Below are 22,447 nucleotides of genomic sequence, written 5' to 3'. Positions count from 1 at the left end.
CAGCAATTTTCTTCTTCAGTGCTTTGGAAGGAAGCACACATAGTTCAACTGTTTTCAGTTAACAGTTTTCAGTCTGTGTAGCTGAGAAATGGACTGGAGATACTCTGGAGACCCCTGTACAGCAGCGAATCTTTATGAAAAAAATCTCCAGGTGTCTGTTAGCAGTTGTTAAAGAAAACTGAGATGTTGAGTTATTCTCCAGAGTTGGCAGAGATAGAGAGCTGGGGATGGAGAATGGCCATAGATCTGAATTTGATTTAAATTGGAGTCAGCAATGCTTTGGATTTTGAAATTTAGACTATGATTAGGAAGCTGAGATAAAAGTTGGATTCAAGAGTTCGATATAGATTAAATGAAGATTAAGTATACCATCAGCATTGGAGCAGTGCTTAAATATTTATATAATCAGTTGTCAAAATCTTCCCAATCTAATTTGAGTACGTAAAAATACAATGAATGTGCTGCTTACAAAATTCAAGTTTTCAGATCTCATACTTTAAAGGTTAATTGCAGCTAGTGATGCAAGTCAGTTGAATCATTGGCCGCCCTCTCTGCCATAATTTCAATTTACCTATTGTCCCTGTTGTAGTATGAACTCTTCGATTGGAGCTATCTACTTTTAAGCCCATGTCCTCGCTTTTTACCCATATCCTTTTTATATTCATTACTAAGTAGTTCCAAGCTATGCTGATGTACTAAAAAAACAATTCTCTAATTGTAGATCTTCTAATTCCCCAGCACTTCATGACTGTTGAAGGGAGGGGTTATGTGAATGTAGAGGGCAGGAGTGGGAGAGGAAGGCAACTGATATAGGCTTGGGGTGATGGTGAATGGACCTCTTGCTACCTTTCTTCAAGAGCATATGAAAGTGACAATGCAGACAACAGTGCATCAGAAGGAGAAAAAAATCATAGGAGCAGATAAATCAAAGTAAAAGGCACAGATGGGCGATGAAGCAAAAGGGTAGAGGGCAAGGAATGGATAGGGTCACACACACCACCAAAAACAACGGCTTGCATTTATATAGCACTTTGACATACTAAAACATCCCAAAGTACTTCACAGGAGCATTATCAAACAAAATTGGCACTGACCTACTTAAGATGTTGGGGCAGATAACCAAAATGTTGGTCAAAGATATAGGTTTTAAGAAGCGTCTTAAAGGAGGAAAGAAGTGTAGGGAGGGAATTCCAGAGCATAGAGCCTCAGCAGCTGAAGACGTGGCCGTCAATTGTAGAGCAATTAAAATTAACAAAGTGTAAGCCAGATTTGTAGGAGCACAGATGTTTTGCAGGGTTATAGGGCTGGAGGAGGTTAGAGATAATAAAGGATGAAGCCAAGGCAGGGCTTTGTAAACAAGGATGAGAATTTTGAAATCAAGCTTTGCTTAACTGAGAGCTAGTGTAAGTCAGTGAGCACAAGGTTGTTGGATGAGTGTGACTTGGTGCCAGTCAGGCAGCAGAGTTTTGGATGAGCTCAAGTTCATGTAACATGAAGGGCCATAGAGCAGTACATTAGAATCGTCAAGTCTAGAGGTAACAAAAGCATCGAAGAGGGTTTCAGCAGCAGATGAGCTCCGATAGGGGTGAAGTTGGGCAATGTTACGAAGGTGAAAATAGGCGGTCTTGGTGATGTCAGGAATAAGTAATCGGAAGCTCATCCCAGGGTTTATGTGACATCAAGGTTGTGAATACTTGGGTTGAGCCTCCTCAGACAGTTGCCAGGGAGAGAGATGGAATTGATGACAAGGGAACAGAGTTTGTGGCAATGAAGACAATGACTTTGGCCAATATTTAGTTGGAGGAAATTTCAGCCCATCCAGTATTGGGCATTGGAGAAGCAGTGTGACAATTTAGAGACGGTGGAGGAGGGTGATGGTGAATTAGATCTGGGTTTTGTCAGCGTGTATGTGGAACCTGGTGTTGTTTTTGGATTGCCTAGATCCTGGATGGATTCAAGGTAATGATGCTGGAGTGGAAAGAGAAGCCATTGCAAGTGATTCTTTGGTTACGACTGGATAGGTAAAAATGGAACCAGGCTTATGCGGTCCCACCCAATGGGGTGGTCAGTAGTTTATTTGGAATAGGACTGAATGTGTGTCTCTGGATAAGATGAGCTTGGGGATGGCATGAGGGGCAATAAGAGAGAAACTAGAGAAAGATGGGAGTTCAGGGCTGGGACAGAAAGGTACCTGAGAGGACATTTGATGAGATGGGCTAGGGAATAGGAGGCAAATAGCAGAGGCATCTAAATGGATAACCTCCAGTATGACACTGCGTTACACCACAAACCACCTCCTACTTAAAAGAACAGAAAAAACGGAGATGAGTGAAAAGAAATATGCAGAGAGAAGCAGAACAGAAGAAATGATCGAGAAGGACCTGATGGGTTGCATCCTAGGATATTAAAGGAAATAGCTACAGAGATAGTGGATGGCGTGGTGGTGATCTTCCAAGAGTCCTTAGATTCTGGAAAAGTCCCAGAGGATTGGAAAACTGCCAATGTAACACCCCTATTTAAAAAGAGAGGGAGACAAAAAACATAGGCCAATTAGTCTAACATCTGTCATTGGGAAAATGTTGGAGTCTATTATAAAGGATGTAATAGAGCATTTAGAAATGCATAATCTAATCAAGCAGGGTCAGCATGGCTTCATGAAGGGGAAATCATGCCTAACAAATTTATTAGAATTATTTGAGGAGGTAACGAGCAGGAACCAGTGGATGTAATATATTTGGATTTCCAAAAGGCATTCAATAAGGCACCACACATAAGGCTACTTAATAAGCTAAGAACCCATGCTGTTGGGGGTAGTATATTAGCATGAATAAAGGACTGGCTAACTAATAGATGACAGAGTTGGGATAAGGGGAGCATTTTCAGGATAGCAACCTGTAACTAGTGGAGTGCCACAGGGATCAGTGCTGGGGCCACAATTATTTACAATATATATTAACGATTTGGATGAGGGAAGTGAATGTACTATCGCCAAGTTTGTGGATGACACAAAAATCGGTGGGAAGGCAAGTGGTGAGGATGGCTCAGAGTCTACAGAGGGATATAGACAAGTTAAGTGAGTGGGCAAAAATATGGCAGATGGAATATAATGTGGGAAAGTGTGAGGTTATGCACTTTGGCAGGAAGAATAGAGGAGCTGAATATTATTTAAATGGAGAAAGACTGAAGAAAGCTGCAGCACAGAGGGATTTGGGGGTCCTCGTGCATGAACCCCAAAAAGCTAGCATACAAGTTCAGGTAATAGAGAAGGCAGATAGAATGTTGGCCTTTATTTCAAAGGGAATGGAGTATAAAATTAGGGAAGTCTTGTTAAAAGTATACAAGACACTAGTTAGACCAGACCTAGAATACTGTGAACAGTTTTGGTCCCCTTATCTAAGGAAAGGTGTACTAGCATTGGAGGCAGTCCGGAGAAGGTTCAGTAGGTTGATCCTAGGGATGGAGGGATTTTCTTATGAGGACAGGTTGAGTAGGTTGGGCCTGTACTCCTTGGCGTTTAGAAGAATGAGAGGCAACCTTATTGAAACATATAAGATTCTTAGGGGGCTTGACAGGGTAGATGCTGAGAGGTTGTTTCCCCATGTGGGAGAGTCTAGGACCAGAGGGCATAATCTCAAGTAAGGGGGCACCCATTTAAAACAGATGAGGAATTTATTCTCTCAGAAGGTAGTGAATCTGTGGAATTCTTTACCGCAGAGGGCTGAAGAGGCTGGGCCGTTAAGTATATTCAAGGCTGAGATGGACAGATTTTTAATCAGTAAGGGAATCAAGGGTTATGGGGAAAAGGCAGGAAAGTGGCGTTGAGTATTATCAGATCAGCCATGATCTCATTGAATGGCAGAGCAGACTCGATGGGCCTATTTCTGCTCTTACGTCTTATGGGCTTATGAGAAATGTGAATGCAAGCGCGATATAAGAAAAACATGCCCTCTGACTTTGCAACAGCACAGAGGATCTGTGTGTACACAGTGTATTTTATATTTCTATAAGCTGTCTGTAACACTTCCTGTTGCACTTTTTTGTCATATTTAACATACTATTTTTTTATTGAAAAAGATAAAAATGTGCATTTATGTAGTGTCTTTCAAAGCAATTTAGACCATAAGACATAGGAGCAGAAATTAGGCCATTCGGCCCATCGAGTCTGCTCCGCCATTCAATCATGGCTGATAAGTTTCTCAACCCCATTCTCCCACCTTCTCCCCGTAACCTTTGATCCCCTTACCAATCAAGAACCTATCTATCTCGGTCTTAAATACACTCAATGACCTGGCCTCCACAGCCTTCTGTGGCAATGAATTCCATAGATTCACCACTCTCTGGCTAAAGAAGTTTCTCTTCATCTCTGTGTTTACGGCCAATGACGTGCTTTTGAAATGTAATGAAGCAATTATATTCTACTTCCCTGGTCATATCTGTTCTTTCCAGCTCCAGAGTGCAAGAGGTCTAGGAACAGAGATAGATTATCCCTCCATTCCAGGCATGAATTTTAAGTGCTATTTTTATGAGTGAGAATCCCATCATATTCACTGTCACTGGCTAGCTGATGGCCAGAGATAAAATGTAAACTTTCTTGGCTCATAGTTGGGAATCTGGGACCTCACTGGCTCCAACAGCGACTGAAGATTCCAGGAGAGTTGAGCCCACATTCTCCTCTCTGCTCCAACAATACAATCAGGTCTTCTATCCTTTCCTTGCTCCCTCCTTAAAAGTAGACTTTTCTGGATGTCTATGACCATGTCATGCAGAATTCTACAGGTGGTTTCTCTGGTACTGGTGATTGAGCAAATGGTTTTTATTTGGAGAAACTTCACTGCACAAGCCCTTTGACAACAATCTGTAACAGAAACTTTTTAAAACCTTTATAAAAATAAATATGTCCTTTTTTTAAGAGATGTACTGTAATGTGTATACTTTAATGAAGCAGGTGATATATACTTCTATCCATAATAACTTTGTGACTGTTTTTACAGTACTGTAAATGCAATCCAGTTTTACATTGGATTACATAGTATACATGGCACAGAAACAGGCCATTTGGCCCAACTAATCCATGCTGGCATTTATGCTTCACTCTAGTTTCCTCCCATCTATCTTTTAAATCTATCATCATAACCATTTATTCCCTTCTTCATATGCTTGTCTAGCTTCCCCTTAAATGCATCTATACTATTCGCTTCAACCACTTTGTGGTAGCGAGTTCCATATTTTCACCACTCTTTGGGTGAAGTTTCTTCTGAATTCCCTGTTTGATTTCTTGCTATCTAATATTGAAGGCTTTGAGTTATGTTCTTGCCCACAAGAGGAAACATTCTCTCTGTATTTACTCTATCAAAACCTTTGATACTAAGACTTATAATTAGGTCACCCGTCAGCCTTCTCTTTTGAAAAGAAAAGAAACCTAGCCTGTTTATCCTTTCCTAATATGCATGTCTACACATTTCTGGTATCATCTTTGCAAATCTTCTCTGCACCATTTCCAGTGCCTCTATATTCTTTTTATAACATGGTGACCAGAACTACACTCAGTACTAATAACTGTGGTATAACCAAGGTTTCATACAGGTTTAGCATAACTTCCTTACTTTCCAATTCTACATTTTCAATTTTATATTCCATTGGTAGTTTGCAAAACTTGCTACTACAAGTAAAACAGATAAGAGTAGAATAGTTAAGTGAATAAAATGACCTGACAACGTCATAATTCATTTAATGGTTTTTCACTGTGTATAGAAATAATAGTAGTGATCCAATGTGCCAGAATGTTCGTCTTCTGAGTGCCTTTACCAACCTTTCAATTCAAAAAAGAGAAAACCTAGGTAACATTGCTATTTGAGAAAACAGGGAACCACTGGCCAGTTAGTCTGACATCGGTCATTGGGAAAATGTTGGGATCCATTATTAAGGAAGTTGTAATGGGGCACTTAGCAAATCATATGATTAGGCAGAGTCAGATTGGTTTTAAGAGGGAAAATTGTGTTTAACAAACCTGAGGTTTTTTGAGCATGTAACTAGCTAGGTAAGGGGGAGCCATTGGATGTAGTACATTGGGATTTTCAAAAGGCATTCCACACAAAAGGTTACATAATATAAGGGCTCATGGGGTTGGGGTAATATATTAGCATGGATAGCGAATTGGTTAAAGGACAGTAAACAGTAGGAATAGAGTTTATTTTCAGGTTGGCAGGCTGTTGCTGGCGGGGTGCTGTACGGTTCAATGTTTGGGCATTTACGATCTATATTTGCCAGATAAAGAGAACAAGTGTAATGTATCCTGGTTTGCACTATACAAAGCTAGATGGGAAAGTAACTTATGGAAAGGACACAAGGCATCTGCAAAGTGAGTAAACAATAGAAGGCAGAAGGATAATGTGGGGAAATGTGACGTTATGCACTTTGGTAGGTAGAATAGAAAATGTGTTTCTCTTAAATGGTGAGGAATTATTAAATGTTGGTGTTCAGAGCCATTTGTGTATCATTGTGCACAAAATGCAGAAAGTTAACATATAGGTACACAAACTATTAGGAAGGCAAATAATATTGATTGCAAATGATATTGATTGAAAGCCTTGATTGCAGAGAAGGGGATTGGAATAGAAGAGTAAGGAATTGTACATGGCATAGGTGAGACCACACACTGTTTGCAGTTTTGGCCTCTGTACCCAAGGAAAGATGTGCTCAATGCAGCAAAGGTTCACTCGATTAATTCCTGAGGATAGGGTTATCCTGAGGGGAGAAATCAACCAGAATGAGTCTGTACTTGGGAGTTTAGAAGAATGCAAAGTGATTCCATTGAAACAAGTAAGATTATGAGAGGGTTTGGCTGAGTAGATGCAGAGAGGTTGTTTCTTCTGACTGGAGAGTCCAGAACTAGGGATCTTAGTCTCAGCATAAGGGGTTAGCCATTTGGGAATGAGATGAGGAGAAAGTTCCTCACTCAGAGGGTTGTGAATCTTTGGACCTCATTATCCCAGAGAACTGTGAATGCTCAGTCATTGAGTATATTCAAAGCTTGAGATCATTAGACTTTTGGATCTTGAGGGATTTAGGGATTAGAAGGAAAGTGGAGATGAGGTTGAAGATCAGCCATAATCCTTTTTGAATGGTGAGCAGGCTGAGGGGCTTCTATTCTTATGTTCTTAGGGTTGCAACCTACAACCAGATGGGCAATTAAACTCTGACATTGCCCAGCAGTTAGTTAAAAATTTGAATTTGTGGCTTTAAGAAGATAATTCTGTAGTATACAGTAAGTCCCCGTTTAACTTGGCTCACTTTACATTGTTTCACTTTAAAGTAATTCATTAAAGTAGTGTCAATATATCCATTTAACGTTGCCAGTTTCAATTTAACGGCGCTAAAACTTCCTCTTCTGTCTGCCTACTCATGTGACCTTTCCTGCAGTGCTTCCGTCCTTGCCCTCAATCCCCCTTCCTCCCGTTCCCGGCCTCTGTTCTTACCTTAGTGCCCGAGATCTGTTCTTCAGCTGCTCCTCTTCTGGCTCCTGGGCTCCGATCTGAACTCCACTGAAGTCCTGGGCTCCATCCAGTGGCAGAAGTTGGTCACTGCAGATGGTCATGGAACTTCATCTGCTATCTACATTGACCAACGCCTGCCACTAGATGGAGCTTGGTCAATCTAGAAGTAATGTACTGGAGGAGGGTGTAATTTTTAAAAAGAGTTTATATTGTATTTCTTATGTATTAGAACACAAGAACATAAGAAATAGGAACAGGAGTAGACCATTCAGCCCCCTGGAGCCTGCTCCGCCATTCGATAAGATCATGGCTGATCATCTTGTGTTTCGATTTCCACATTCCATCTAACCCTAATAACCTTAGATTCTTGTTAGGCAAGGGAATCTCAATCTACCTGTGCCATAAGAACATATTTGGTGATGTACTTAATTTTTCAAGTTAACTCAGCAAGTAATGCACAGTGCTGCAAATATATGGTACAGTATTCCAACTTGTGCATTGGTTTTTCCAGACGAGAAATGTCTGAAGGAACCTAACTGGCTTTAAGATTGATTCCTGTGGGAACCTATGGTTCACTTAATCATTTCACTTAAAGTTGTGGAATGTAACTACAGCTTTAAGTGAGGACTTGCTGTACTATTTTACATTACATGATGTAATGTGATCCTGAAGAGTGTATTATCTATCTTAACATGAGAAATATCATGGGTAATTTGGTCATATTAAAAATGGTATGCTCATGTGTCTGCAAGATATATCACTTTGTTACAGATATGAAACCATCTTAAAATTGTGCTTCTCAGCTGCAGTCTGGAACGGATTCTTAAGTAAACAACAATCGAACGCTGAATCACCTGAACAACTACTTAACAATTAGACTTCTTAAAGGGCACAGCCAGCCTTACCAAAAAGATGTGTTCTACTTCGTAATATGCGACAGATTAAGTCCTTACGAACATCATCCAATTTGCCAAGAGCATTACCATGAGAGATCTGCTAAAATTAGATATAGTATACAAACAAATCCTATAATAACTTTCAAAAGGGAATTGGAAAATACTTTAAAGCAAAAAAAATTGTTGAGAGACAGCTGGGAAGTGGGACTAATTGGGATACCTCTTTCAAGGAACTGGAATGAGGCATGATGGGCTGCTGCATCATTCTTTGAATGTGTTGTGATTTTTCTGAAGAATAGCAAACTTGTCTTTGACTCATGTCATGAGTTTCAAAACCTTTATAAAAAGCTAACTGATGAAAGCAAGTTTAGATTATTGAGGTTTTACTTCATGTTGCAAAAACATCATTACCTGTCACTTCAACTGTCTGGTTATGGAATTTTGTGATGGCATTCTTACTACAAGTCACTTGCGCTATTATCACCCCATTACGCACAGAATAATGCTTGTGTCTCTTGATGGCCTTCATTTTTCCTGCAGAAATGTTGGCCTTTTCTTCAGGTGACAACTTTAATACTATTACTGTTAACCATAGCTGAAGACTAGAATTAATGGACCACTTTTATTTGTGATTTTGTGCTTGTCCCTGCACTGAAAGCTTTGTTCATCTGAGGGTCTGGCCCCAAGGTGCAGCTTGCTTTAAAAGTGATTGACCTTTGTCTGCTGCTGCGTACATAAATGTGCCACACCTGTAGGTTGTGTGCTTTTAGCCCTCTTTTTAATACAGTCACACTGAGATGATTGCACTATGACAGGTGGTTGCTTTGGGACTGGTGACTGAGCAAAAGGTTTTTGTTTGGCGAAGCTTGACTGCATAGTCATTGAACAGCCTGGTGATATTAATGCACCAAGAGATCTATATGAATGTACTTGAACAAGTCAACCAACTCCTCACACTGCTTGATTTGTAAACTGCTCCTTGATAGCAATGTACTGGGTGTTAGTTGCTGCCAGTCAATATGAAGAGAAGTTCAGTTAATTTATGCAGATAACTGTATCCCTTTGTTATGAGGCTTCCTGATACTGTGACCAACAAAGGATCCTTGTAGAGTACAGGAATAAAGATGCTTTCATTGGTATTTTGCAGTTACCCCAGGTGAATTTAAGCTGCCTTTTCCATTGTATCTCATAACAGATTAGCTAGGATGTTACATTTGAACAACCTGTCAAGTTGATTCCATCATCCATCGCACTTGATGTTTACCAGCGGAGCCTCAGCCTAGGCTGGGGACCGACTGTTCACTTTGATTTAGAAATTTCAGACAAAAATGTTATAGAAGTAGCATGAAATTCAAGTGTGACCCAAGCCAGGAAAATTTAAAGTTTTGGATTTGCTATTGGATTCTCATTGTTGCTTCAAAGGTCATAGAATATGACCAGTTGGGTAGAGGAGGGGAGGAGTCACACAATCGTGTATGTCATTAAATTCTTTAAAGGGTTAGTGCTCCTGGTTGATCACGGGTCAGATTATGAATAATGCTTTGAATGTGAAAGTATTATAATCGAATAATAAGACCATACCTACAAAGCAAAAAAGGGACATACCTTTTGTATCCTGACTAGACCTTAATGTATATTGAAATCTAAATTATACACCGTCCATGTTTATTTTCTGTTAATTAACTGTCTTTTTGCTTTGTAATCTGCCAGTCATTTACATTGGAATAATTTTATAATTCAGTGTTAGCTTCCTTCGTCAATAATACAAAGAGGACTGACTGACTGACTCCGCATCCACACTGAGACAATGCAATCAAAGAGACACAAAACTGAATTAACTACTCCCTAAATTTTGTCTTTTTTTAAAAGATTTGGGAGGCTATAACTTAATATGGCATTTGGATCACTTTCACTTTTAATGTTTATGACATCCTTTTAAATCTCAATCAGATTTCTGCCTTTTATTGAATTCCAAGTCTTTGTTACTTTCTAGGCTAACTTATTAAATTGTTACAGAATAAAAGAGGCTTCCTTGACCGTCCATTGGATAAAAATCATTCTCCTTCCAATAGCTGCAGTTAGTTTGTTAGTTGGTATGAGAGCTGTCCATGGTTTGGTAATCTGATGGTAATCATATAATGTGCAGTATGTGAAATTTAAATGTTATACTGTTGATCACTGATTAATTTCTGAAGTTGGAAATAAGCCAAATTAATGCAACTTAGAGGGATATTTTCCTTGCATGTGACTCATTTTACAGCTGTAATAAGAGTGATGATAGTAAGTGTAGATTGCACTTTTGCACCTTTTGGTAGCATCCACAATCCCAGTATGTGATGGTTTCGAGCTTAATCATCCTGATACTTGAGAGAGAACAGTAATTATCCCTGAAATTTGGACAGGTACAAAACAAGAGTGTTGTGGTCCTCCTAAAGGAAATGCAGAAGAAAAATAAACAGGGAATAAGCTCCCTCTCTAAGTATGATATTTCCTCTCCCTTTGCCATCTGTCTCAATGTTCTTTTATTCTTATTTTAACTAGTGGGGGTAGATGTCAAGTTGTTTGTGGAGAAAGAATCTGGCCAGGCACTGAGTTGATGAATCTTTTGGGCTAGGACAGGTCAACAACAGCTGAGTCTTGGTGCAAGAGGGCTGCAGGGATTATACCTGTCAAGGGCTGTCCAGCAGCTTTTGAACCACAGTATAGATATGGGAATAAATCTGCTCAGAGCCAAAGGCTGACAAGGAAAATGAAGCACGGGTTGTGCATAGCGTCACTTTTTTAGGAGGACCAAATGTTAAGTATATAAACCTTGAAGCTTAAAAGTGATGCCCAAATGTCAAGTGAAATTCATCTGAGACATAAATCAGGAAGATTAAAATGTTTTAATGTAACTACATACTGGATTCTTGGATTTTTATGGTTGCTTCTTAGGTTATAGAATATGACCAGTTGGGTATGGGAGGGGAGAGTTGCATGAGTGTGTATGTTATGAAATCCTTAAATGGATAGTGTGCCTAGTTGTTCTCAAGTGAAAATTGTGAATTATCTTTTGACTGTAAAAGTTGGTATTATAATGAAGTAATAAGACACACCATCATTAATTTGGCATTTTGGAGTAAGCTACTTATTACTCATTCCATTGGTAATAATCCAATACAGTAATGTCAAAATTCATCACCTGAAAGCTTATGATCTGAACTCTGCTTAAGCAGCTTATATCTGTTGAAGGGAGAACACCTTTCTCAGTGGTTCATCCTTTAATCAAACTTGGTTTTATTTAGTTCATAAGTAGTTCTATTTAACTTATAATTTTGTGTTGGGTCGAGAGGATTGCTGAATGGAATTAGAGTAATATATGGCTCCAGAACAAGGTCCTTTTTAACAGATAATGAAACTATCATAGGGTCTTATCCACTTCCCTATGTGGTATTTTTGAAATTCATGAAATAAACTATAACATTAGTTTGCTTAGCTTCTGCTCTTCTCCTTGGTTTCTGGCACTATCCATTACTTTTTTAAAAAAGTATTGAGTAGTGATGATGAGACGACACTTGGGCAGTGTTTTGACAAAGCATTACATGAAGCTATCAAATGGTAGGATGTCACATTATAGCTGCAATGTTCCACATCATAAGGTGGCAGAGATCAACATCTTAAACTGGGAAAGTTAAGGAGAAAGTCCACCCTAAGATGCCCTTGTACACCTGTAAAGTAGCCAGTTAGAGGACAGTATAGGCAGGGAGTGTTAACCAGCTAGGACCAAGTACTTGTGCTAGGTCTTGGTCAGGGATCATGTGGTGCAAAGATCCTAAAAGATTTGAAGAATTAAAAACTTGTGTTTAGTGGACAATGGAAACTAAAAATAAGGGAGTGTGACACCTATGAACTTCACCTCTTCTGGCTGATTGTTCTCTCCAATTATGTTTTTCAGGCTAACTAACACAAATATCGTTCACAAAACTCCAGAATGGACTTTAATTGCAATCGTGCTGCTTTCAGTGTAAGTATTAATAACTTTATTATTGTTCAGAGGTTAAATCAAACAAAACTCAGTAAATCAAGAGGCCGTGATTAGTAGAGTTCAAACATTTGTTTAAAAAAACCTGATGACTACATGAATAAGGAGATTGAAAGAGTCAACTGTTTGAGGTCCTGGGAAAGAGAAATGAGTCTTGATCTCAACACAGTAGGAATTTAGAAGGACCAGCATGTAGAATAATGTACTTAGGAAAATGTGATCAGGTAGGAGTATGCATGTGCACAAAATATTTCTAAAGTAGACAGTTTTACAAAATTATATATTTTTCTGTTATGGTTAAATACTAGACTGCACCTGCTCTACCCTCCCTCCAACCCCTCGCCTCAAATTTGCTCCTCCTGTGATGCAGCTATATAATGCTCAAGTATCATCAGACTATTTGATCATGGACATTGCAGCCAAGCCTGACCTTGTCCTCAGCTGATATTGCCCCAGCATGCATTTTTCAGCAAAGATCATTCATTTGTTACTGACTGCACGATATAGGGGAAAGTTGTAATCCCTTGTCTTGTCCAAGATGCCTTGCATTTCTTCAGACCTGCCAGCATTCTAGTTGCATGCAAGTTCTTGGGGGAAAAAAGTTGTTCACAAAGCCACCAGTAGTCATATTTGTTGAGCTTAATGATACTTGTGAACTTCATAAATGCATAAAGAGCATGAGGATAACTAAGGAAAGAGAAGGACTGATTGGAGACAAAAAAAAAGGTAAATTGCATGTGAAGGCAGAAGATATGGGCATGATTCTTGATGAATGTTTGTATTTGTCTTCACAAAAGAGGGGGATGATGCAGATATTGTAGTTAGGAAGGGGGGATGGAATAAACATTGTGAGAGAGGAAATATTAACAGGTTTAGCATCCTTGAAAGTGGATAAATCAGCAGGTCTGGATGAAATGTATCCCAGCTGCAAAAAAAGCAAGAGAGGAATTAGATAAGTCATTGATCATCATTATTCCAATCTTCTCTGGCTACAGAGGACTGCCAACGTTGCATCGATGTTTAAAAAGAAAGAAAACATAGAAATAGGAGCAGGATTAGGTCATTCGGCCCTTCAAGCCTGCTCCACCATTCAGTATGATCATGGCTGATCCTGTACCTCAACGACATACTCCTTATTCCCCATACCCCTTGACGCCTTTAGAGTCTAGAAGTCTATTTATTTCCTCCTTCAGTGACTTGGCCTCAACAGCCTTTTGTGGCAGAGAATTCCACTGGTTCACCACCCTCTTGTGTGAAGAAATTTCTCCTCATCTCTGTCCTAAATGGCCTACCCTGTATCCTGAGACTGTGACCCCTTATTCTAGGCCCTCCCTGCCATAGGAAATGTCATCCCTGCATCCAGTCTCTCCCATTCTATCAGAATTTTGTATTTCAATGAGAGCCTCTCTCATTCTTCTAAACTCCAGTGAATACAGGCCTGGTTGACCCAATCTCTCCTCATATGACAATCCTGCCATTCCAGGGATCAGTCTGGTGAACCTTTGCTACTCTCCCTCAATGGCAAGTATATCCTTTCTTAGGTAAGGAGACCTAAACTGCACACAGTACACCAGGGGTGGTCTCACCAAGGCCCTGTACAGTTGCAGGTAGGTATCCTTGATTCTGTACTCAAATCTTCTTGCATTGAAGGCCAACATGCCATTTGCCTTCCTAACTGCTTGCTGCACCTGCATGCTTGCTTTCAGTAACTGGTGTGCAAGGACACCCAGGTCCTTTTGTACATCAACATTTCCCAATCTATCACCATTTAAATAATACTCTGTCATTTTGGCTTTCCTACGGAAGTGGATAACTTCACACTTATCCATGTTATACTGCATCTGCTCTCTGCAAATTCAAATGCACCACATCCACTGGTTCTCCCTTATCTATTCTGCTAGTTATATCCTCATTCAAAAAAAACTCCAGTAGGTGTGTCAAACATGATTTCCCTTTCATAAATCCAAGTTGACTTTGTCTAATCTCGTTGATATTTTCTAGTGCCCTGTTATCACATCCTTTATTATAGATTCTAGCATTTTCCCTACTACTGATGTTAGGCTAACAGGTCTGTAATTCCCTGTTTTCTCCCTTCCTCCTTTTTTAAATAGCGGTTTTACATTTGGCACCCTCCAATCTGCCAGGACTGTTCCAGAATCTACAGAATTTTAGAACCAACGCATTCACTATTTCCATGGCCACTTCCTTTAGTACCCTGGGATGTAGATTATCAGGCCCTGGGGATTTATCGGCATTCAGTCCCATTAATTTCTCCAGCACTTTTTTTTTTAGTAATACTGATTTCCTTCAGTTCCTCCTTCTCACTAGACCTTTGGTTCCATAGCATATCTCGGAAGTTATTTGTGTCTTCCTCCATGAAGACAGAGCTAAAGTAATTGTTTAACTGCTCTAGAAAGGGATAGACCAAGTAATTGCAGGCCAGCCTAACTCTGGTGGTGGGCAAATTGTTGAGAAAAATTCAAAAGGAAAATATAAACCATCATTTAGAAAGGCGTGGATTAATCAGGGGAAGTCGGCATGAATTTATGTGAAAGTCATGTTTGCCTAACTTTGAGGAGGAGCATTGAGAGTAGCACGTTTGACATAGTTTACATGAATTTTGACCAGTTTCTCGATGGCAGACTGTTCAGAAAAGTAAGAACCCATAGGATCCAAGGGCAAGTGGCAAGTTTGATTGTTTCTGGAAGGCTGTTTGTAGTTTCGCAGGCCTCTTGCTTTTGTGGTATATATCCGTGATTTAGACTTAAATGTAGGGGGCATGATTATGACACTTGCAGATGATACAAAATTTGGTTGTGTGGTTGAGAGTGAGGAAGAAAGCTTTAGACTATGGGAAGATATCAATAAATTGAAATTTATGGGCAGAAAAGTAGCAAATAGAATTTGATCTGGAGAAGTGTGAGGTAATGCTTTTGGGAAGGGCAAACAAGGCAAGGGAATACCCTGTCATGGTAGGATACTGAGAAGTATCGAGGAACAAAGAAACCTTGAAATGCAAAGATGCCTGAAAGTAGCAGGACAGGTGGACAAGGTGCTTAAAACGACATGCAGGATACTTTCCTTTATTAGTATAGGCATAGAATATAAGAGCAGGGTAATTATGCTAGAACTCTATGCAACACTAGTTAGGCCACAGCTAGAGTATTGTGTACAGTTCAGGTCACCACTGCATTACAGGAAGGATGTGGTCACACTAGAGAGGATGTTGCCAGGAATGGAAAATTTTAGCTATGAGGAATGATTGGAGTAGGTTGAGGGGAGGTTTAATTGAGTTGTATAAAATTGAGGGGCCTAGATGGAGTGGATAGGCAGGACCTATTTTTGCAGATAGATGAATAACCAAGAAGTTTGCATTTGAAGTAATTTGCAGAAGAATTAGAGGGGAGTTGAGAAATATTTTCACCAGAGGGTTGTAGGGGTCTGGAACTCACTGCCTGAAAGGGTGACAGACACAGAATCACTCATCACATTTAAAAAACTTGGATACTGTATGTACTAGGAGTGTGATAACCCACAGGGTTACAGACCAAGAGCTGGAAAATGGTATTCGGCCTGATTGTCAAAAAAGAGCTTAGGCGCAATGAGCCTCCTCTTGTGTTGTAAATTTTTTGTTTCAGATTTGATGTAATGGAAATTTATGCCCCTTTCTACAAGAAAAGCATGATTTGGGGTGCAAGGTGAGCTGAGTTGATTTATTTTTAAAAAAGTGACATCTGATCCCAACTCACCATGACCATGCCTATTCTGGTTTGACTGTGGTCAGTTTGAGGTCAGCCAGTAACACACTGTAAAGAGGTGGGTCAGTGATTTTAAAATGCCAACTAGGTTGCATTCCTCATATTTTGACAGCCATTTAAATTTAACCAGGTTACGTAAGACGTCAGGTTTCCCTAGCTTGGGAAGCCTGGCATCGAACTGGAGGAGTGAGCTGCCAGATCCAGTTGTTAAGTGCTTTTCCAGCTCTGATTATAGGCCCAGAGGACTAGGGGTTCGTCCCTCTGGCCCCTCGAGCAAACCAGCTGCATCCTGACCTCTAACCCCTCCCCTTGTCATCCCTTATCCCAATCAGGCAATTTATTCAATTGTTTTGTATAATGACTTTTAACTTGATCTTGCATCATGACTTTGGAAATATGGAGGCAGAGCAGAAATTCACTTTTGTTGCAGTAAATCCATTTTGATTTGTGTTGATATACGATTAATGCTTCTTTGCCGAATATAAGCTTCCCCTCTCAGGCTGCTGCAGATTCTGTCAATATACAGTTTTTCTATGTACTCCCACTTGAGAGTGAACTGTTTATATCACTAAAGTTTGTTGCTGTTTAGTTGTTGATTAAATTATGTATTCACCAGTTGAAGCTATAACTAGATAAATCCAAATGCAGTTGGTGAAGCTGAATTAAAATGGGATACTTTTCAAAGCTAGATTTTTGGCTTTGAGCTGGAGCTGAACAAGCTAAGACTTTAGGCTTTGAGATTCATTATAGTCCAACATTTAAACATTATATACAGTTTAAATAAGGGGATTGAGAAACCAACCATCAGTGTACCTTCTCTTTATTTCTTTTTCTGTGCCTGATTTGACTTAATTTGCCCACATTCCCTCTTGTCCCTGTATCTTTCTCAGTCCTGGTTAAGGAGATACTCTTTTGGTCCTGCTGTAAACCAAGGCCCCAGTTGCCTTGGTGCCCTCATCGCACCATTATCAGCTTGGAGTTCCAATAAATTATGGCACAAAAATGTTAATGCTGAAGAGTGCAGGAAAAAGTGTAACTAATGGCATATGTGGCCCAATTTATGCACCATAATGACACTGTGCTTGAACTGGTTAGATCACATGGAGTACGTTGTTTTGGTCACTGAACCTTTATAAAGATGCATGTATAAGAGATGGTGTGGGGAGGATTCAGGAGATTGAACCCAAGTGTAAGGAGAATGAGTCATAAGGAAAGATTTTAGAAACTCAAGTTCTACAGAAGACAGTATAAGTGAGCATGAATAGCAAGTCCCTTTGATAAGACAACAGTTATTCTGCATTGCAATTTTGAGACACAGCTGGAAACTGCCACATCTGATTTATATTGTGGACCACGAATCACATTCTCTAATGGAAGGAGCTCTCTAAGCATCTAAGGTATATGTGCACAGTTCCATTCCCATGATTTCTTTTTTAAAGTTAAGAGCGCACAACATTGGCTCGCTTTCTCGTATCATTTCACGTATACACCAGAAACTCTTATACATTAAAGCAGACAAAGGCAGTATTTATGCAGCCTTAAATCATTGTTTCACAGTTTGAAGTTTTAACAATGCTATTTACTGACTGTCTAATTGAAGGAAAAATTCTGCATTTGTCGTTTTTAAGCAACTTTTAAATTTTAGGTCTAAGTACTGCATGAAGCATTTAACTTGAATCTTTTGCCTTTTAGAGAAATCACTGGTGGTTTAATGCAGTGTCAGTGTAATAAGTTCCATCAACAGTCCTGGTTATGTTTTTCAGCTTCAACTGTAATATTTTAGAAATCTTATTGCAAGCTGTTCAGCTGCACAATGCTTCTTTTTCAGCCTGTGAGGTCAGTGGAACCTCTGGGGCAGAGAAGTACTTATTAGACATTTGCAGGTCAAAATATGCCACAGGCTAACTTCATAGCATCCTCAGCATTATGTTTCCTTATCTTGATATTGCTTCAGTCTGACACATTGTTTCAGCTTTACTGTCCCAGGGAAGTGTACACAAGCAAATATTAGTGAAGGCTTCAGTGAGCCTTACGTCTGCGTCATAAAGTCAGCTAGTGCTCAAATGTTTCATTAAATCAGAACATAGAAAGTAACTTTACTTGAATGCTTTGGTATAAATTTTTAATCAACTGTAAGAACAAATCTTTCGTCATTTCTACTACTTACTCATATGGGTGAACGGCTAATTTGTGAAACAGATCTTATGAATTTTTTAGAAAGTTTCCTGGCATAAATCTCTCAGGGTTCAGAGCCATTTATTGTAATTGAACAGCAGCGTTTTAATTTCAATGCATTTTGGTATCAAATGTCTTTACATATCTTGTATAGATTTTATAACACATCAGCTGATAGAGGTTTGGTCACATTGGTGTTTGTCTTGTTCACTGCTGGGATTTCAACCATGACTAGTTACAAAATAATGTTAATAGATTCATTAAAATACTTCAAACTTCTAATATATACAGTTCCTTATACTTTACAGTTTTTGAAAACTGATTTTTATATTACTTACTTGATGCTTACAAACTTTAGCTGTGAACTTATCTGTAATGCTGGGTAACTCAATTATCTGGATCAGTGTAGTTTAGACTTCAGAATCCCTTCAGAATTTGGACTCGCTTTAAATGGCTGAGCAATATATGATACTAAATGATGCAGATAAACACATCTTTAAATATGGTGCCAGTATAAAATGCACGCTTGTTTTTTTTTCAGTTGCTCAGCATTACTGGGACTCTTGCTATATATGAATTATATACCCTGGGCGAAAGCTAATGGAAAGCTTTCAGTGCTTGTGTTGGAAAAATGGCTTGGCTAATGTTTTGTCTGAACTGGCTGATGGCACTGAATTGTGGTCAATTTTGCCAACAGAGCTTAGATTTAATCCTCCAAGATTTTCACCTAAAAGCTTGAGCGTAGTTTTGCTGTACTGGGAGTAGAGTGTTAGCTTTGGGACATACCATTTAAACATACTTCAACTGAAGTGGATCACAGGACAAAAGCCATCAGTCATTTCAGTTAACTCTGCTGTTCAGAGATATACTCAGGAGGCTATATCTAGCTGACATTCACAGCTTCAGAATAGATTCCAAGTGATCTCAGTTCCAGTATGTTCTTCATTTAACATTATTTCTTGTATAACGTGTAAGATAAAAGTTGAATAATTTAAGTAGAAGGAAAGCTTAAATATGGTTATAGTTTTTTACGACTGGGATGGGAGGAGTGCGCAGTTGATCTAGGCCTGCTACTCCACATCATTAGTTTAAAAGTTTGATTCACTCGCAAAAATGGCCAATCATTTACCTTCATTATTGTTACCCAGAATAAAAGAGTCTTTAACCAGGTTTCTTTCAATAGGCAGTCAACTTATTAGTTTATTATAAAACCAGACTTATTGAATAGAAAGGCACAGCTTATTAACATACAGTATGGAATATGGCTAATTACTTTTTCTCGGTACTCTAAGTCACACGCACGCGCGCACTCGCACGCACCAAAGAAATAAAAATAGAGGAACTCTGCCATAGATTAAAAGGCAATGGTTTAAGGAAAAATGAAAGATGGTGGAGTCCGTGAAATGGCATTCGGGTTATACGGTTGGTCACTCAGCACTGTTTTGAGAAACAGTCCATGACTTTTACACTGCTTTTCAGGCAGACTCGAGGAACACTTGCAGGTACTCTATTCAAGCATGTAGCAACTTAGGAGCAGCTTATATTCACTTCTGGCTGTGGACTGGCTCTGGACTGCAAAAATACTGCTGTCTTCCTTTCACAAGCAGTTGGTCCTTTCTCTTCTCAAAGCAAAACCAAAACCAACTTTTAAACACAGTTTTTCCAGGCCTGTTTTTTTTTCAGAGCCATAAACTACCATGTGACCCCTTTTGTACACAGTCCACCACGGTTAAGAGGTTTCCTGCTTCTTTAAAGCTGCTTAATTACTTTTTCTTGCAAAAGATGTTTTTTCCAGGAATAGCAATCACAGTCCTGCCTTAACCCTTTAAGGGACAGTGTTTTTTAAAACACACATTCTTCCAAAATATCTTGGCCCTTGAAGTTGGACCATTTTCAGTGATTAAAGTGTTCATGACTGTTTAAGGGAATTAAATATTTATCCTCAGAAGATAATTATTTTTAAAGTAGCTGTTTTCTTTTTGCATATACTAACAGATCATCTGATACATTGATCCAGGTTTTCCTGGAATGGTGTGATCGGTGACTGACACTGTAAATTTTGCGCTCCTGTATGCCAGTCTCATTGCTGATAATTCATTCCATATATTCCTGCATTTCTAATTCTAATATGACCAGTGGGCATGGTCATACATCAGAAGCAGCAAGGCCATTTTTCCCAGCAATTTAATGATTGCCTTCAATACAAAGTATTTCAAATTTCTTTGGGCAGTGGTAGATGGAGTTGATGTGGTGTCATAGGAACAGGGGTTAGCTGCTAGAAATAGCAACAGGAATCTTCAAAAACACTTTAATTTTCGCAATTAATGATTAGCCAAAAAAAAGTTGGAACTGAAGCAAGTTGAGGTTACAGTTTACTCCAGGCTTTTTCTAATGTTCAGCAAAAGTTTTGTTAGATAACTGGTCTGTAATGTGACTATGGTACATTTTAAAGGAGCGCAGGAACATGGAAACCTGCATGTCCGCATAAATCTTTTTTGGTATCAGGACAAATTGATAAAGCATTAAATGCGCAAAACTAGCTTTTATAGACAGAGTTTTTTGATTTACATCATGAGGGCAGAGCTGGAGCCAATGTTATCTCAGCATTGGCAGCTTACTTTCAAGTGTGTAGGCCCAAGCTCTGGCATTACCTCCTTAAACCTATTTGCACCTCCCCCCTCTACATCTTTCTCTTATTTAGTTGTTCCTTTAAATCAATCTCTTTGACCAAGCTTTTTGTCACCTATTTTAATAACTCCATAGGTGGTTTGATGTCAGATTTTGTCTGATAATGTTCCTGTGAAGAACCTTGGGACATTTATCCTATTAAAGGTGCTATAATAATGAAAGTTGTTGTGTCAACAGAAGTTGGAGTATTATTAAGAATCAACTGTAATTTAAAAATTCAATGAAAGTGCTGATGTGTAATTGAATTTTTAAAAGCAGCCAGCAAAAGAAATGTTAAAGAGCACAAGGGAAATCTGATGTAGTATAATGAATGTCAGCCAGAGCTCATTTGGGAGCACGCTTGCCTCTGACTCAGAAGGCTAAAACATAGGCTGACACTTCAGTGCATTGTAGTAATGAGAGAGTGCTGCACTGTTGAAGTTGCTGCCTTTTGAATGAGATGCTAAGCTGAAGCCCTATTAGTTCTCTCGGAGTAAACGTATAAGATACCATGACATTGATTTGAAGAAGAGCACGGGAGTTCTTCTGGTGCTGTGGCCAATATTCATCCTTCAACCAACGTCAATAGAAAAGCATTATCTGATTATTAAGTCATTGTTATTTGTGGGACCTTGCTGTGAACAAGTTTCCAGCCACACAGGACCAGAATTTACAGTAATATAAGCAAAATACTGCTGCAAATCTAAAAAAAATTTTAAGTTCTGGAAATGCGCAGTAGATATGGCAGTATCTGTGGAGAGAGAAACTGAGTCAATCTTTCAAGTCGAATACGACTCTTACTCAGAATTTAGTCATCTTCAGAGTTCTAAAGAAGAGTCATATTTGACTTGAAACGTTAACACTGTTTCTCTCTCCATAGATGCTGCCAGACCTCAGAGTATTTCCAGCCTTTCTGTTTTTTACTGTGCTGTTAGTTAAACTTGGAGATTTCCATGGACTTTCCATGAGGTTTTGCATGGCAAATTGCTGTCAACGGGACATCCAAATGGTGCGGTGTCCTTTACGGCATTTGGGGTCTTTGTGAACAGGGTGAGAAACTGTATTTCCTTACCAATTGGATTGAAGAATTGTCAATGAGCAGTAGAAAGTCTGAACCACGAAGTATAAGTTAGAATAGTGAAATGGCATTAAATCAGGTGCAGGAAACAAAATAGAGGGGGAAGAATATTGGACTGAGAGAGAGAAAAAGGAAAGAAAGAAAAGAAAAAATAGTGTTTAAATCTTCAACAATAATTAAAAGCTGAAGAAATGAGATTCAAAACTTGTAAAAGTTAATTGTCAGCGCCAGAGAAGTTGTGTGGCAACTTGTCAGGCCAGAAAACAGGCACTTAGACTGGGAATGAACATGCCCTTACTGTTTGTTTGTTTCTTTTTTATTTATTCACGGGATGTGGGCTTCACTGGCTGGGCCAGCAT

The 22,447-nt window shown here is 39.2% G+C and overlaps 1 protein-coding gene across 3 annotated transcripts in view; it reads left to right on the top strand.

Annotated features, from left to right (window-relative positions):
* rpap2 (RNA polymerase II associated protein 2) overlaps positions 1-22,447 on the top strand; it is a 111,429-nt gene that overhangs the window by 23,179 nt on the left and 65,803 nt on the right. For 2 of the 3 annotated variants that reach the window (XM_078560784.1, XM_078560783.1), the window contains exon 9: positions 12,324-12,392. In XM_078560784.1, coding sequence (XP_078416910.1) covers positions 12,324-12,392 — 69 coding nt within the window. Of the gene's footprint in view, positions 1-12,323; positions 12,393-13,837; positions 13,933-22,447 lie in introns of those variants that run through there. The other variant, XM_078560785.1, reaches the window with a different exon arrangement.

The sequence above is a fragment of the Cetorhinus maximus genome, chromosome 17, assembly GCF_964194155.1.
Source record: "Cetorhinus maximus chromosome 17, sCetMax3.hap1.1, whole genome shotgun sequence".
NCBI classification, from domain to species: Eukaryota; Metazoa; Chordata; class Chondrichthyes; order Lamniformes; family Cetorhinidae; genus Cetorhinus; species Cetorhinus maximus.
This window is presented reverse-complemented; position numbering and strand designations above follow the sequence as displayed.